Raw genomic sequence first — 16,058 nt, 5'->3', positions numbered from 1 at the left:
AAAAAAACCTGGGGAGGGACTTTTCAGGATATCAGGGAGTGACAGGACTAGGGGGAATGGAGCAAAGCTAGAGGTGGGTAGGTTCAGGCTGAATGTGAGGAGGAAGTTGTTCAGCATGAGAGTGGTGAGAGTCTGGAATGGGTTGCCCAGGGAGGTGGTTGAGGCCCCATGGCTGGAGGTGTTTAAGGCCAGGCTGGATGAGACTGTGGCCAGTCTGCTCTAGGGTAGGTAGAGTGTCCCTGGCCATGGCAGGGGGATTGGAACTAGATGATCCTTGTGGTCCTTCCAACCCTGACTGATTCTATGATTCTGTGATTCTAAGATGAAGAACTTTATCCTATTGTCATATGTAAAAACAGCTGTGATGGTTTAAGATCATTAAGCTCATCAGGTGAGGCTCAGTAACATGTGAAAAACTTTAATCTATTAAAAGCACTCCTCTAATGAGTTACTACACCTCAGTTGAGAAGCCAATAACAAAATACTAAGGTGTGATAACGAATTTGTTAGAGGTAGTAATATCTTTTGTGTAACAGTGGGACAGGGCTGTCTGCACAGTAGATGTATTGTGCCTTGCATCTTGGCAGAAAACCTGATAGGTCTGGCTAGGACTTTGCATCTCTGTGGGTAAAACTACATCACTTGTCTTTCCTGGCTTTTGTTTTTGTTTTAGTTCCCAGTAATTTCTATGCTGAACAGATTAATTAATTTAAATACCAATAATTAAAAAACTAAACAGAAGAAGGAAGGAAAGAGATGTGTATTGTCCAAAGAGATGTGTACTGTCTCGGAGGGCAAACTGTCTGTGCAGTGTTACTATGTATGGGTAGTACTTGGTGTGTTTTGAGCCATGATGCTGATATTTATGTAAGGAGTGTAATGATTGGTCGTTCATTACTGAATGTGTATTTTAAAAAATAGGATTGAATGATAAATTATCTTTAATTGTCTGTGTCCCCCCCCCTTTTTTTTAAAGAGTGTTCATATTTTGGAGCGGAAGGCTTCTTCAGGAAGCACAGACCCTTCCTTCAGCAAGCAGTTCCTTGAAAGTGACCCTATATCGCTATCCAAGGTAAGCAAAAGCATGGGCTAGGGTGATGAGCTTCCCTCTAGTTGCAATATAGTTTGACTAACAGCTTTGTGATAGTGTTTTCTATGATTCAGCCATTGAGTATATTGTGAGCATCCTCTCAGGCTTCCCATTCCTCAGCGGAGGTGCCAGAGTGGCCAGTCTATAAAATCATAGAATCATGGAATGCTTTAGGTTGGAAGAGACCTCAAAGACCATCTAGTTCCAACCCCCTGCTTTAGGCAGGGACACCTCCCACTACTAGAACAGGTTGCTCAAGGTCTTATCCAACCTAACCTTGAACACCTCCAGGGAGGGAGCATCCACAACCTCCCTGGGCAACCTGTGCCAGTGTTTCACCACCTTCACTGTAAAGAACTTCTTCCTAACATCTAATTTAAATCTCCCCTCTTCCAATTTCTAGTTTAAATCTCCCATCTTCCAATTTAAACCCAGTAAGTGTTATATTAACAAAATTAAGGATTTCAAAGCTGGTGGTGGTCTGGAGGTTTTTCTGCACATGGATGGCCCCCAGAAGCCTCAGAGACTATAAGACTAGAAATTGGCACATCAGAAGACAGGTATCTGCATTGCACTGAATAATTGCTTATTTTGTCCTTCTGCATCAGGCTGTTTGTTTAAATGAATAGCTATATGAGATTGTGTGATTCCTTGTTGAGAAGTAATCAATACTGATGTTATCTAGTAGATAAAAGACTTATGCCTGCAGCTGATCATCTAAAAGAGAAATCAATATGGTGAAGAATCAGTTGGCAGGGTTGTGGGGAGATATTCTCTGCTCAACTCACAGGACTCCTAGTTTAATTTTCTTCCCTCAAGTACCAGTACTTCTTTGTAGTGAAAAAGTAATGCGTATGTGCTTCCCTTTACAGTAGAGGAAGTAGAATGTCCAAGCACAATACAGAGAAGTCAAAAGACAGCTTTCGAGCATGGTCTTTACAGGCACTGGGATAGTTCCAGTTTATAGTTAATGCAGGGAAAACTAAACAGAGTAAACATTTCTTTTGAAAATCATCTGGGATAGAGCTTTTCACTATACCAGAAATAACAAGGTCTTATTGAAAATTGTGTTACTTTTGCAATCATATTTTCATAATAGTAGTATTAATGTGGTCAATGCTGTGACTCACTTGGAGGTGTTATGAATGGCAGTGCTTGACCTTGAACAGTTTTGTGGGAGATGGAGAAGACAGGGTTTTCTCCACTTTTAAATGTTTGATGCTGTACAGCTACCTTCCTTTCTTGGTAACTTTTCATAACATCGCTGGGAGCTGTGACCAATCAGCTCAGAAAATGCAAGTTTACAACTTTGTAGGGTGCAATCAGTAAAACAGAGTCTAAGTGAGCAAGCAGTAGGAGATTTTTTAATTGGTACATAATATTATTTATTAGAGTAGTAGGAAAAGAACAGAAATAAAGGCATGACTTTTTTCTCTTTAGAAATAGTGTTCTTTAGCTGTTAATTATGGTATATTATAAGCCTGGCTTGAGTTGTTCAAATTGTCATTTGTTTACAAGGAATATGCTTTAATTGGCTCCCTGAAAGATACACAGCTGGTTGTATCTGAAATCACAGAATCACAGAAACATCCAGGTTGGAAAAGACCCTCAGGATCACCAAGGCCAACCTATAACCCTACTCTGCAAGAGTCACCTTAAACCATATCCCTAAGCACCACATCCAAATCACCTTTAATCACATCCAGAGTGGGTGATTCAACCACCTCCCTGGGCAGCTCATTCTAGTGCCTGACAACTCTCTCCATAAAAAAGTTTTTCCTAATGTCCATTCTAAACCCACCCAGTCTCAGCTTGAGGCCATTCCCCCTTGTTCTGTCTCCAGTTACCTGTGAGAAGAGACCAGCGCTAGCCTCTCCATGATGTCCCTTCAGGTAGACAGCAATGAGGTCTCCCCTCAGCCTCCTCTTTTTCAAACCAAACAGCCCCAGCTCCCTCAGTCACTCCTCATAAGATTTATCCTCCAGGCCCTTCACCAGCTTTATTGCCCTCCTCTGGACCTGCTCCAGCACCTCCACACCTCTACTGTATTGTGGTGCCAAAACTGAATGCAATGCTTGAGGTGTGACCTCACTAAAGCCGAGTACAAGGGGACAATCACCTCCCTATGCCTGATGGATATAGCATTTTTAATGCAAGCCAGGATGCCACTGGCCTTCTTGGCTGCCTGGGCACAATGCTGGCTCATATTCATCTGCCTTTCTATTACAACCTCGAGATCTCTTTCTGCCAGGCAGCTCTGCAGCCACAGTTCCCCAAGCCTGTAGCATTGCTTGGGGTTGTTGTGACTCAAGTGCAGGACCTGGCATTTGGCCTTGTTGAAACTCATCCCATTAATGTTGGCCCATGGATCCAATCTATCCAGGTCCCTCTGTAGAGCCTCTCTATCCTCATTCAAATCAACACTGCCACCTAACTTGGTGTCTTCTGCAAACTTACTGATGTCACTCTCTATCTCTGAACCAAGGTCATCAACAAAGATGTTAAAAAGAACAGGTCCCAGCACAGATCCCTGAGGAGCACCACTAGTGACCACCCACATTTAACTCCATTGACCACCACCCTCTGAGCCCTGTCATCCAGCCAGTGCTTTATCTAGGAGACAGTGTGCTCATCCAAGCCATGAGTAGCCAATTTGTCTACAAGAATTCTGTGAGGAACAGTGTCAAAGGCTTTTGGAAAGTCTACAAATACAACATCGACAGCCTTTCCCTCACCCAGTAGCCAAGTATCTTGTCATAGAAAGAGATCAGATAGGTCAGGCAAGACCTGCCCCTCATAAACCCATGCTGACTTGGACTGATCCCCTGGTTGTTGTCTGTATGACATATGATGGCATTCGATGTGACCTGCTCCATGACCTTTCCTGGTACTTATTTCTCTCCCAAACTTCCTTTCTTTTCCTTTTGTCTTGTACTGGAGAATTTGTGCAATTTTTCATCATGTGTGTACATAGTTGATTAATCAATGTATCATCATACTTTTTCACCAGGAACCTGACAGCTGGGAAATCATAGAGGGTCTGAAAATTGGCCAGACCAATGTCCAGAAGCCAGACAAGCATGAAGGTTTCATGCTGAAAAAGAGAAAATGGCCTCTAAAAGGTTGGCACAAGGTAAATTCCTCATAAAACAGATTATTACCTTGTTTTTTGAATTGGGATTTTTTCCCCTTTTTTTCTAAAGGAAAATAGGTTGTCAAATAAATGCCCAGCATTTTGGTGTGTAACTTTTCCTTTAATTTTGTAAAGAATTAGCTTGCACACACAGCTCATGGCTTCCAAGTTGCAGTGCTTCCTGCCTAACATATTAAAAATCCAGGTGTAAATAATGCAGTGGATACCTTGTGGTTTGAGAGATTTAACCAGTATGTCTTTCACCTTGTTCAACATTTATAACAAAATCATAGAATCAGCCAGGTTGGAAGAGACCTCCAAGATCATCCAGTCCAACCTAGCACCCAGCCCTGTGCAACCGACTAGACCACAGCACAAAAATGTAGCCATATACCTCAACATTACCTTGGGGTTAGATTTGAGTGAACAGGACTTCATTACAGTAGAGTACCTTATCATTTTCTTAAGTGCAGTATGTTTTGGGATGAAATATGAGGAAAGGTAATTGTCTTCTGTGTGTGGGGAGGCAGATCAATGTGAAATGAATATGATATTCTTGTAAAGTCCATTAATGACCATACCTAGGTAAAATGACCAGACAGAACCAAACTCCCTCCTATTGTTCTTACATCTTATTTAAAAAGTTATGACTTCAGGAAAGCACTGCTTTCTTACCCTGTGTGAGATTTTGGTGCCAGCTGTTCTGTGAGTGACCTTTTTTCCAGAATCCTCTTCAAGGAGGTATTTTCTACTATCTAACTGCTGACCGTGCTCATAGAGTTGACTTAACAGGTTAACATGATGAAAATATTGGCTTTCTCTTCTGTACCAGGCAGCTTAAAGAACGGGGGATACAATTTTGCTGTGGTGTATATTTTTAACATAGGTTAGTGCTTTAGGTTAGACTCTAAACATACGAATTAGTTTCTATAAATTAATGTTTTGAAAGTTCATGATGGTGAAGACCAGTCAGTGAATCTCACTTCAAGTCTGGGTTTCCTGCTTAGCTATAGCTTTATGCTGTGCTAACTTGTCCATAGTGCAGGTCGAGTGGTCTGGTACACACAAGCTTAGGGCAATTTCAGTTGCAGGATAAATATGATGTGTGTAGGAGATTTCACTCTCTGCTGTAAGGGCCACTCAGCATAATAAAAGTGTAGCAAGGGCATGGATACAAACTGTCAGGTTAGCCTAGCCCTGTTGACCAGGTCAGTGGAGATACCGAGGTTCCCATCGTACCAATGGCTAACACCTGAAACATAACCTCTGTCATCACCCAGCTGTGTTGCTATGAATACTGTAATGTTGACACTTGCACCAATACCTGTGTTAGCTAGATTACAGCTAAAAAATGTATGATCAACACAAACTACAATCTCATCTTTACTTGAGTGTTTAGGGGTCTGCCATGAGGCACAAAGTTTTGAATGGCAGAGCAGTCAGTGTCTCACAACATGCATTTTTTTCCCAGATGGGAATCAAGGAAACCACAAGAGTATTCATATGTGGGTCTTTCTTTTGATATGTAGATATTTCACTAGGAAAAACCTTTCTGTTTCTAGGTACTGCAGGTAGGTTGTTAGTTTGAAATTTGGCCATCTCCTGTGGGAGTTAAACCAGGAAGAAACCAGACATAAACCTTTTGAATTGGTGTCTTTCTTATAGAGGTTATTGAATTGGTTGAAATACCCCACTAGTGAGGTTTCTTAAATTAAGTCTACAACACAAGCAAGAAAATTATTCAATAATGTATTTATCCTCTCTTTCAAGCCCACAAACATTCCTGAATTGCTACAAAGTAATCCTTTTCTTTTGAAGGTGAATTATTGTACACAGTTTAAATTTCATCTGCTCATTAAGAAATAATTTTCATTTTCTTTTTTCTTCTCAGAGGTTTTTTGTCCTGGATAATGGAATGTTGAAATATTCAAAGTCACCAATTGATGTAAGTAAAACTGAAGACCATTAAAAAAATTGTATTGAAAGTCAGCCTGCCCAGGTGATTATATCTCAGACTGGTTCTGGACATACTTATTAGAGTGCACATATGAAAGTTGTTGATGGATTCAGTGAGAGATCTGCATATGGAAACCATGTAAGGTATTGGTTTGGTTCTGTCCTCAGGAATTCTACCTTTTCTTGCTTAAATGAAAATAAAACCTATGTTACTTAAATTAATGTATTTATCGAAGATGCTTGAGATTATCCTGACCATGTATTTCTCCTTCTCAATTTTTATCTCAATCAGAGCTGATTATTCTGAGATCTGTGGCTAGAACAGAGAAGTGATTACAGTGTACTCGAGATATAAGTGGTAGCATTCAATTACTTAGATCTGATACCAATAACTATCAAGTGGTAGCAGCAGGGAGCTGAGTGCTGTCTAATTTTCTCTGCAGCTCAATTACCTGTAGCTGTGTAGTGGTGTGAACCACCACACTCGAATTTTGGAGTTGGCTCTATATTGAGCACTTGTGAGATAGAGATTAAGTAAGTGGTTAGTCTGACTACAGGTTTTATTTTTCAGTATGGCTTTATATTAAAACATTCATAAAATGGGAAACCGTTTCAGCATCAGATATTTTTCTGTTAAATATAGTGAAGTGCATTATACTACCAATTGGTTACCCTGTTTTTTTAATTTTAGATACAGAAAGGTAAAGTCCATGGGAGCATTGATGTTGGTTTATCAGTTATGTCTATAAAAAAGAAGGCTCGTAGAATAGATCTTGACACAGAGGAACACATCTACCATCTGAAGGTAAAAACTGGCACAAATACTTATTTCCCTTTTATCCACACTGGAAATAAATGAAACTATAAAAGATGTGCAGGAAAGTTGTAGTTTTAATGCTTTACTGATAGTGACTTTGTTTCCAGGTGAAGTCCCAGGATTCATTTGATGCATGGGTTTCAAAATTGCGCCACCACCGGCTGTACCGTCAGAATGAGATTGTGAGATCTCCGAGAGATGCCAGCTTTCATATCTTCCCTTCAGCCTCTACTACAGAGTCTTCGCCAGCTGCTAATGTGTCAGAAGGAAAGGTTTGTAGTGTTCTTTTGTTGAAAAGTCATGCCTGCTGGGCTTGCTTATGGGCAATTTCAGTGGGCTGTGTTTGAAATGCAGTAGGAGTTTCCACTGTGGGGACTAATGGCCATCAAAAAGCTGTGAGTGTGTGCAGTTGAAAGACAGTCTAATTTAGCTTTATTGCTGCCTTCATTAATCTGCTGCTGCAGAGATCTTGCAAAGAGTTCACTGTACCCAGAACAATTTGCACTTGCCTTTGTCATCAGGGATAAATCTGTCTCTTCACTCTATGATAATGTTTTTCATCTTAGACAGCATCTTTTCTTAACTAGTGGTTAGCCAACACAGTTTGCTTGTGAGGTTCTTCGTTTGGTTCTCCTACATGCTCTTCAGAAAAATGTCCATCCTGGGGAACTATCTAGTCAAATCTCAGATGTCACTGAAATCACAATGCATATTTTATTTTCTTTTTCTTAAGTAGTCTGATGATTACACTGGCTGAGCAACGTAGCAAGAGTAAATGTAAGCATTTTATTATGCCTTAGGTGCAACAGAATAGCTTACCCTGGCAGTCTCCTATACCTTGCAGTAACAGCCTTCCTGCCACCTGCACTACTGGTCAGAGTAAAGTAGCAGCCTGGTTGCAGGACTCTGAAGAGATGGACAGATGTGCAGAAGGTTAGTCTTTACCTTTTCATGCCTTGTTTTCAGCCAGAGTTCTTGTTATTATAAAATAAGAAACAGTCAGTTAACTGCTTAAGTTGCATCTTTACACGAACGCAAAGTGGCTCTTGTGGTAGGAACTTCTCTCCGTGTTTTGGGATGTTGCTTTTGAAATTTATCTTAATAGTCTATATTATCTTAATGGATATTATTATTAAAATACAATCAGACTTGTTGCTGATTCTCATAAAAATAATAAGTGCTCAACATCTCTAACAATCAAGCTTTTACTTAAATGGCTTACCACTGGGAATTGGGACATTTAATTTTTATAATGCAATAAAGTGCCTGTTATGAACATCATCGGGGAAAAAAAAGTCTGAACTGAAGCACCTAAATAACCTAAATACATTTTTGTTTTGTATCTATTAGATCTTGCTCATTGTCAGTCAAACCTTGTGGAACTCAGTAAACTTCTTCAAAATTTAGAAATACTGCAGAGAACTCAGTCAGCCCCAAATTTCACAGACATGCAGGTAAATATGATAAAACATAAACCATCACACTGAAACATTTGTTCTTTATGTTAAGAGAAATGCAGAGATATTGTCTATTGACTCAGAGTAATTATCTTAAATCACAGTAATCCTTGGAAGAAAGGTTTATCTTATGCTTGTGTCTTAATGATATGTAATAATGTTTCATGCATTAAACAAATAAGATGTATTAAATATTTAAGTAGGACAAATCAAATTATTAAGCAATTTGCAAAGCAAAACTGAGAACTGTTAGAATAGAAATACATGTATGCATTGAAATTGTATTTAAGGCATTTTTATTGTGCTGAGTAAGATATCATTTTAAGTTTTTAAGGAGTGGAGACCCAATGACCCTCAAAGATGAAGTTGCATGCTCTAGAAAAGAGGGCATAGTACAAAGGTCCCAAGGGTTGGACTGTTTCCCAGTTCAGGGTGAGTTTTCCTCTTGACCACAAAAAAAGCAACAGAAGTTCCTAGATCCTTTCTTCCTTTTTCACTGAGTCCCCTTGAGTATACAAATCTCCTAGTGGTGTTGGTGCTTTGGGAAGTCTAGTTTTCAATGAGATAAAAAGACTCACCATTGATTGCAGGAGAAGGTTAACTGCATTTCTCTGAGTGGTACCGGAACAGAAATCCATAAGGATTTCAAGACCTGGTCCTAAATATTGTGCACACATAAAGAAAGTGTACCTGTAGTTTTGCTAAGTGAGCTAACTATGCCATGTGTTTATAGCAGTGCATGGATAGCTACTGGCCATTGCTACAGTTACGAGCCCCAGCAGTGGCATTCTTCTCCTTCCTTTTTAACTTGTAGATGTCTAATGCTACAATTCTTTACTAACTGGCTATGCTGTCTGTGTTGCTTATGTCTACTTAATAGTACTTTGTCACTTCTAACTATTTGTGTAATGTAGGCTAACTGTGTAGATATTTCAAAGAAAGACAAGCGGGTCACAAGACGATGGAGAACAAAAAGTGTCAGCAAAGATGCAAAAATTCAACTTCAGGTACTGAACCACGGTGTTTTATTTTTCACTGTACTTTTAACTTTTACTCATGAAACGATCTATCAGCTGAAAATTGGAAGTTAGTGTACTGTTGCCTACGCTACTGATGAAGTAAATGAAATCTCAGTTTGGTGCTTAAAATCTAGAGAAGACAGTGAGAAAAGTGTTGATTTTTTTTTATCTTTCATTCATTTGAAAACATTGCCATCTAGGGAAAGGAGAAGGATGTGAATACTAGTTGGTTAAGGTGCAAAATGCCAGTGCACCTGCAGCACACGGGATACTGATGTTCTATCTCAAACTTGCCAAGAGAGGCAGTTGAGCAAGCGACCTCAAGCTAAGAGCAGAAAACATGAATGAAACACTAAACAGACTAGCTGTCTTTGTCAAGACCTGTGGTATGAATGTTACCAATGATAGGTATTTCTACAAGCCTTCTGTTATTGAAAAGGCTAATATGGGAGCAAACAGAATAAAGAAAGAATTTATCCCCATCCTGCATAGGAAGTGAAGTAAGCATAATGCACTTGTGTTGCTGCCAGATCTAGGGTGATTTACTGTGTTCTGTCAGTGGTTGTGTGTTTTGAGGCCTGATCCAAAACTTAATCTCTTTTGCAACTGAGGAACTGATAATGAAAACTATATTCAGTTGACTTCGGGAGCTAACAATCATCACTGTGCTATCTGCTATGGAATAAATGAACGTCAGCAACTTTTGATCCATTTAATTCCTTGAAATTCATGCAAACTTTGAAAGCCTTTATTATGTCCCCTTGAGGCACAATAAGGAGCTTTCTATGACTCAGCACCAGAGTAAGGAGCCCTCTATGACTCATTTAAGATTTATAATCTTAAGGAAAGAAGTATCTGTAGTTTCATCAGCTTCCTCACTGCATCCTTTTTAGGTGATTTTTCTTTCTACCTGTTATACAAGATAAATCACAAACTGAACAATGAATCATCTATTAGGATTAAAAAGGTTTATTAACAAAGGAATTTTGCTGGTTGATGTCATGTCCTATTACCTGCATTTGAAGGATCACTGTGTTTCCCTGCTGCTGAATAACATAAGCAAATAAAAATAATCAGGAAATTTGATGCAAGTACCTGGTGCCTGTGAAGAGGCAGAGGCAACACTGCATGCTCTTTTTTCATGCTGCAGTGGTCTCAAAGAAACTCCTCTCCACAAAAATGACAATGGAGTGATGAAAGCAATCTATGATGCCTCTGACCTCCAGAACAGATCACGAGGAATTATGAGCTGTTCCTTTGCTGCCCACAGTTTGCCAAAGTGGCACTGGCCTGGGCTTCTATCATTTTGTCACCTGACTGACAAACGGATATTTGTGGCTTGGCAGAAGTTGTGCCTCAGCTCCTGGAATTCTTGAATAGAGTTGGTTTTCAAGTTCCTCTGAGAGAGATTGTGTTCATGACACTGTTCTGCATGGGCCTGCCTATGCAGAACTCTGCCTAACCTATGTCAACATTAACTCCTGGCAAGCTTTGTTAGAGGAGAACATGCCTATTGATGACTGATTTATAAATAAAGCAGTGAAAGAGAGACAACAAAATTATTCTGAATTATATGGAAGGTGAAGACTCCTTTTTACCTTCTCTTATCTTGTCTAGTTTGATGGGCTCAACACACTGTTTATTCTTCCAAAGGCTGTCTTGTCCCATGAATATTCTAAACCTGTGATCTGTGGAAGATGGTCCTGTTCTGACTCATCGTGCTATTCCTAGTCTGTTCATGTTGCCACTCCGCTAAAATATGGGTTTCCTTGTATGCCTTGGTGCTTGTTATGCTTACAGTCCCATTTTCTTCCTCTGTTAGTTCTTCCTAGCTTCACTGACCTTTCTTATAGGTCATTTTTCCAAGACTACTCCAACTCTTTATAAACTGTGATAATTTGTGACCATTTCCTCATGGTGCAAATACATAATTTACTATTAAATCATTGGCATTTGGTACTAAGAAAACTTCTGTTGTCCTTTTCCTTTCCCCAGGCCTCCATACATCTCATTAGTTTTAAAGGATAATGCTGTCACTAACATACTAACTTAAAGCTGAGGGCACTATTAATTCCATTTAAAGTACTTAAAATATTTATTTTAGTCATTAGCTACCATCAAAAGATCCTCTGATAGTCTGATGGAGAGAGCCATCCTTCTGCGGAACATAGAAGTTAGAGAGCTTTCTATGTAAGTGTTTTGTCCACGAGTAATGGGGAAGGAGGTTGTTTTTTTTTGCTAGTGTAGCATCCACTGTGTGAAATGTAAGGAGAGAACTCTCCCACACAGATTTTGTTTACTACTTGTTACCAGTGTGTTGTTTTTATTGTATTCCTCTGCCACGGGCTGGATGCCATGGGCATCCGAAGAATAAGAGACAGGGCAATGCTTAACATAAGCAAGTTCCAGTTTTTTGTACCCCAAGCATGGGTTTATATACTTTCCATCAGAAGGCTACATAAGAAGGTTACAAATCATGTTAGACTCAAATTGGTTGCATATATTTGTGTTAGGATTACATACTAATTAGCGTAGACATTCATCATATTCTCTCAGCAACACGTACATGGTGTCTAAACAATCTAAGTCAGCAGAGATAGGCAAAAACCACAGACTCCAGCCTTACATTTGTTTATATTTGCTACACCATTCTCTAAGGTCATTCCAACCTTCCATTTTATCTCAACTCAGCACTTGCTGAGCTCATGCACTCTCGCCTGTCCATGGCTTATGTTCCAGTGTATAATATTCAGACTATTCTATAGAATCACTACATTTAATGTTACTATTCCAAACATTCCTCTTAGCATTCATATTACAGAATGTGTTATAAACATACTTGTAAGAAAAGCTGTTTGCTTTGTTTCTTAGAAGTAGATATTTACCAGTTACGTGTACCAATTCTGTACACAGTTAGCTTTAACTTTTCTCACTCAATTAATTCTGATAACTAGTGTGGGGTTACACCCCAAAGTAAAATTGAGCATGGCAGCTATTTCTATGTCTCCAGGTTAGAGGGTTTATTGCTGATAAATTATTTAGAATTAACATCTTAATTTACAAGACTTTACTCAGGAGTAATACATGGGCTGCTTCTCTGAAGAAAGATTGCTTGCAGGAAGGAGTTGTATTTTGTTTTCAAAAGCTTGCTGTTTAAAGTCCTATGAAAATGGCCTGCAACAACAGGTTGACTGCTGCTCTTTCATTTTAGAAATTATGCTTTTGTACAGAAGTGAAAGGTTGGTTTTTTCCCCCTTTTGGATGGAAGACCAATTTGTCATTCTCACGACAATCTAAAGATCTTTGAAATAAATTAAAGAAAAAGTGACTGAAAAGCAATAAAATGAACTAATGTTCATTTAGTTTCCCTGAAAAACTCAGAGTTGAGACGTTTCAAAGCTCTTTTTTTTCTTTCAAGGAGGCTAGTTGAATAGAGAACTATGAACCATGGAGCAACCTGAAAAGTTAACTTGCTCCACTCTGGTTTTCAGCTCAGAAATGAAGCTGGACCCAAAGACTGGCTTATTAATTTTTTCCTTAAATAAGTCTATTGTAACTAACATTATTACCTCTCTTTTGTGTTGAGGGGTGTGTGTCCTTCTGCAGAGCTCGTTGATCCCATTTTAATAATGCATACTGCATTCATAATCTTGCTTTTATATATATGCATATGCCTGTCTGTATATTTTTATGTCCCTATTAGTTAAACAAGAGTATTCTTCCAAACTCTTATTCACAAGACAGACATACTTCTATAGAGCATAAAGAGCTTTACATTATGCATGTGGTACACTCTGTTCTTTAACAAAGTCTGTGCTCTTTGTTTAAGAGGTTATGTACATGTTTTTTTTTAAGTGAGAATGTTCCAAAATCCTGCAAAGCAAGGCTGCTGCTCTTGTGATCATTAAACAACCTTTCCATTGTCAGTAGCACTGCCACTAGTATCAGCCAGAGGGTGGGGCATATGGCCATTCTCAGGTACAGTGGCTCTACTTGTTAGAATGTTATGAAAGTGAAACCATTCGAGTAGTAATGGAATGATAATATTTTGTTCTTCATCATGGTGTCCATGTAACCAGCCTATACCATTGCTGTTTTTATAGCACCCAGGCTGCTTTCAGAAAAAAATAAAACTGTGTATAGATTTTCAAATGCTGATATGTGAACATATAGAGGAAGAAAAATATGAAGGGATTGATTTTTCTTTTCTAAAAGCAGGAAGGTGGCTTTTCTAATCTTCTAAAGTCTTAAAATGGCTTTAAAATAATATTTGGACTAGACATTAAATAGGAGCACTTTATGACATGTGTGGCGCTCCTCTGCATTAGACAATATCTTGCTTGACTTAAATGTTCCAGGAATTTTCTTTAAAGTAAAATAAAAGTGAAATTAAGCAGGATGAGGCCACAAGTTAGGCATGGAGAAGATGAATAGTTGTTCAGATACTCAGGTTTTATCTATGCTACTTTAAGTTTTCACATTGGTTTGGAAGCCAAACCTTCAGTATTGTATGGGAGAAGTAGTTGGAACTCAAAGAAGTGGTGTGTGAGGAAAAGGAACAAGCAGGATCAAGCAGAGGCACAGAAATGCTACGGTTGTGTACAGGAATGTTTACTTAAGCAAGTTTACTGTAACATGCACACTGAGAAGTTTCACCATTGAGGTGCATGCATCTTCAGTTACCATATTTATGCACTTCAGTAATGCAAAGTCAGAGTCTCAGAATTAATCTTCTAGATGAGTTAAGTGAGCACCAGGAGGAGTTTGCTTTATTGTGTTTTCTGCCATGCCATAGCATCCTTTTGGTTTTCTCATTCCATAGTTGCCTTATGATCGAATGGCAATGTTAGCAGGTTGTTTTGGTGGGGTTTTTTGATCCTGTTTTTTTTGGCAGTCTTAGTGCACTGAAGCCCAACTCATCTGGAGATAATTTTAGTGAAGTAGTCTCTGGCATACACAACTGAAAACATTGTCCTCAGAATATGTAGGCCGTAAGAGTTAACAAAATTGAAATCCACTTAAAGACTCTCCCTCTCCCTTTTCTGATCACCTTTCATCTTCCTGTGTCCCATCACCCCTTCCCTTCTCTTTTTCTACTTCCTTCTCTTGCATTCACTGTCAGGAAGGGCCAGCACCGAAGGGCCAGTTCAGCTCAACACGTCGCCGGCAGAGACTAGCAGCTGCAGTGGCTACAACAGTGAGTGGACTTAAAAATCAAGGGCTAGCTCTAAAGATGGGAAGCTGTGTAACTGGAATGTGTAATAAGTTCATGAAAATGTTTCTTGCACTTTTTGGAGCTATTCATGCTACCCACTCTGAGCTGAGTTTCTTAGAAGTTGTCAGGCCTGACAAGTGAACTGGATAAATGTAGGTCTGAGCTTGTTCATGTGGTACATGTTCCTCCTCCTTTATGCAAGTGCAAGTGATGGTTAAACTCAGTCCCTCCACTCTGAGAGTGTCTTTGAAATAATCTGCTATACACTAGACAAACTGGCAAGAAGTTAGCAGTTCCTTTTAAAAGACTCTTGTGCCAGTCTCTAGCCAGACAGCAGAAGAAGGAGAATTATTGCAAGCAACCATGGAATTACAAAGCTTACAGATTTCTTTTTTCTTCCTCCTCTTTTTGTTTGTTTGGTTTAATTTTGGTTGTTTCTTGAGGTAGTAGAAGAGTAGCCTTTTCATTTGAGACACTTTCTGTTTACATTCCATAATCCCAAAAAGTCATATTACTACCTCTAATGTCTGTGTTTACTTTTGCTTATTCCTTAAGTTCTTGACACAAAATCTGGAGCTATGAAATCAGCACAGGGGCTGAGAGTTGGGAAGGGGAAGCACTGTTTGTGAAATCAAATTAGTATCAGAAGGGTATCTTCAGATGCTGTGTCATCAGGAAAGCTCATACTAGTAATGCATAATATGGACATTAATGGTAATCCATCAACTGATTAGTACAAGAGCTAGGCAGGGAGGGCTCAGTGTAGCCAAAGATTGAAGTGAGCTTTAAAAACATACACCTGACCTAGCCCAAACAGTGAATGTCTTCACCAGGCTAAAATATTCCAAGGTCTGCTGCTCCAGCCCATAGCTAACATCCTCTAGGTTAGAGATAACTTCTGCTTAAGCCTGACTGCTTGCTGCCTGAATGACAGAATTCTTGCTGTTAGGCCCTCCTGAAAATCATGAGAGAAACTGGTGTTTCTCCAGTTCCCAAATCAACTAATCTAAATTTAATCCCCCATGAGCAATTGATGCTGAATGCTCAGTAATAGGTTGATATTCTGACCTCATGAGTCTGCCTGCCTAGCAGAGAAATCAACCTGCTGTTCAGTTTACCTGGTGGAGTGGTGTCAGCAAGAGGCCCTAACCGGTAGGTTCAGCAGTAGTTAAACAGCATTGGCAAGAACTGTAGCAGGGAGTGATTAAGTGGAACAAATACAACTGGATTTAGATTGGAAGGCAGGGAGATGCTGAGTTGCTGCCTGCAGATGAAGTGAGGACTTGTTGAGAGAGGTCTTCGAGGAGCTCAGAAAAACTCAGGAGAAAGGAAAATTAGAGGCACCAAAATGTCTTTGCAGCTCTTGCAGTG

At 39.4% G+C, this 16,058-nt stretch overlaps 1 protein-coding gene across 4 annotated transcripts in view; it reads left to right on the top strand.

Annotated features, from left to right (window-relative positions):
* OSBPL6 (oxysterol binding protein like 6) overlaps positions 1–16,058 on the top strand; it is a 54,294-nt gene that overhangs the window by 15,170 nt on the left and 23,066 nt on the right. For 2 of the 4 annotated variants that reach the window (XM_064162068.1, XM_064162050.1), the window contains exons 2-9: positions 977–1,072; positions 4,101–4,223; positions 6,115–6,168; positions 6,871–6,984; positions 7,104–7,268; positions 7,797–7,929; positions 8,347–8,450; positions 9,368–9,460. In XM_064162068.1, coding sequence (XP_064018138.1) covers positions 977–1,072; positions 4,101–4,223; positions 6,115–6,168; positions 6,871–6,984; positions 7,104–7,268; positions 7,797–7,929; positions 8,347–8,450; positions 9,368–9,460 — 882 coding nt within the window. Of the gene's footprint in view, positions 1–976; positions 1,073–4,100; positions 4,224–6,114; positions 6,169–6,870; positions 6,985–7,103; positions 7,269–7,796; positions 7,930–8,346; positions 8,451–9,367; positions 9,461–14,594; positions 14,670–16,058 lie in introns of all 4 variants that reach the window. The other 2 variants (XM_064162041.1, XM_064162059.1) reach the window with 2 other exon arrangements.

This window comes from Pogoniulus pusillus, chromosome 2, assembly GCF_015220805.1.
Source record: "Pogoniulus pusillus isolate bPogPus1 chromosome 2, bPogPus1.pri, whole genome shotgun sequence".
In the NCBI taxonomy this organism is placed as follows: Eukaryota; Metazoa; Chordata; class Aves; order Piciformes; family Lybiidae; genus Pogoniulus; species Pogoniulus pusillus.
This window is presented reverse-complemented; position numbering and strand designations above follow the sequence as displayed.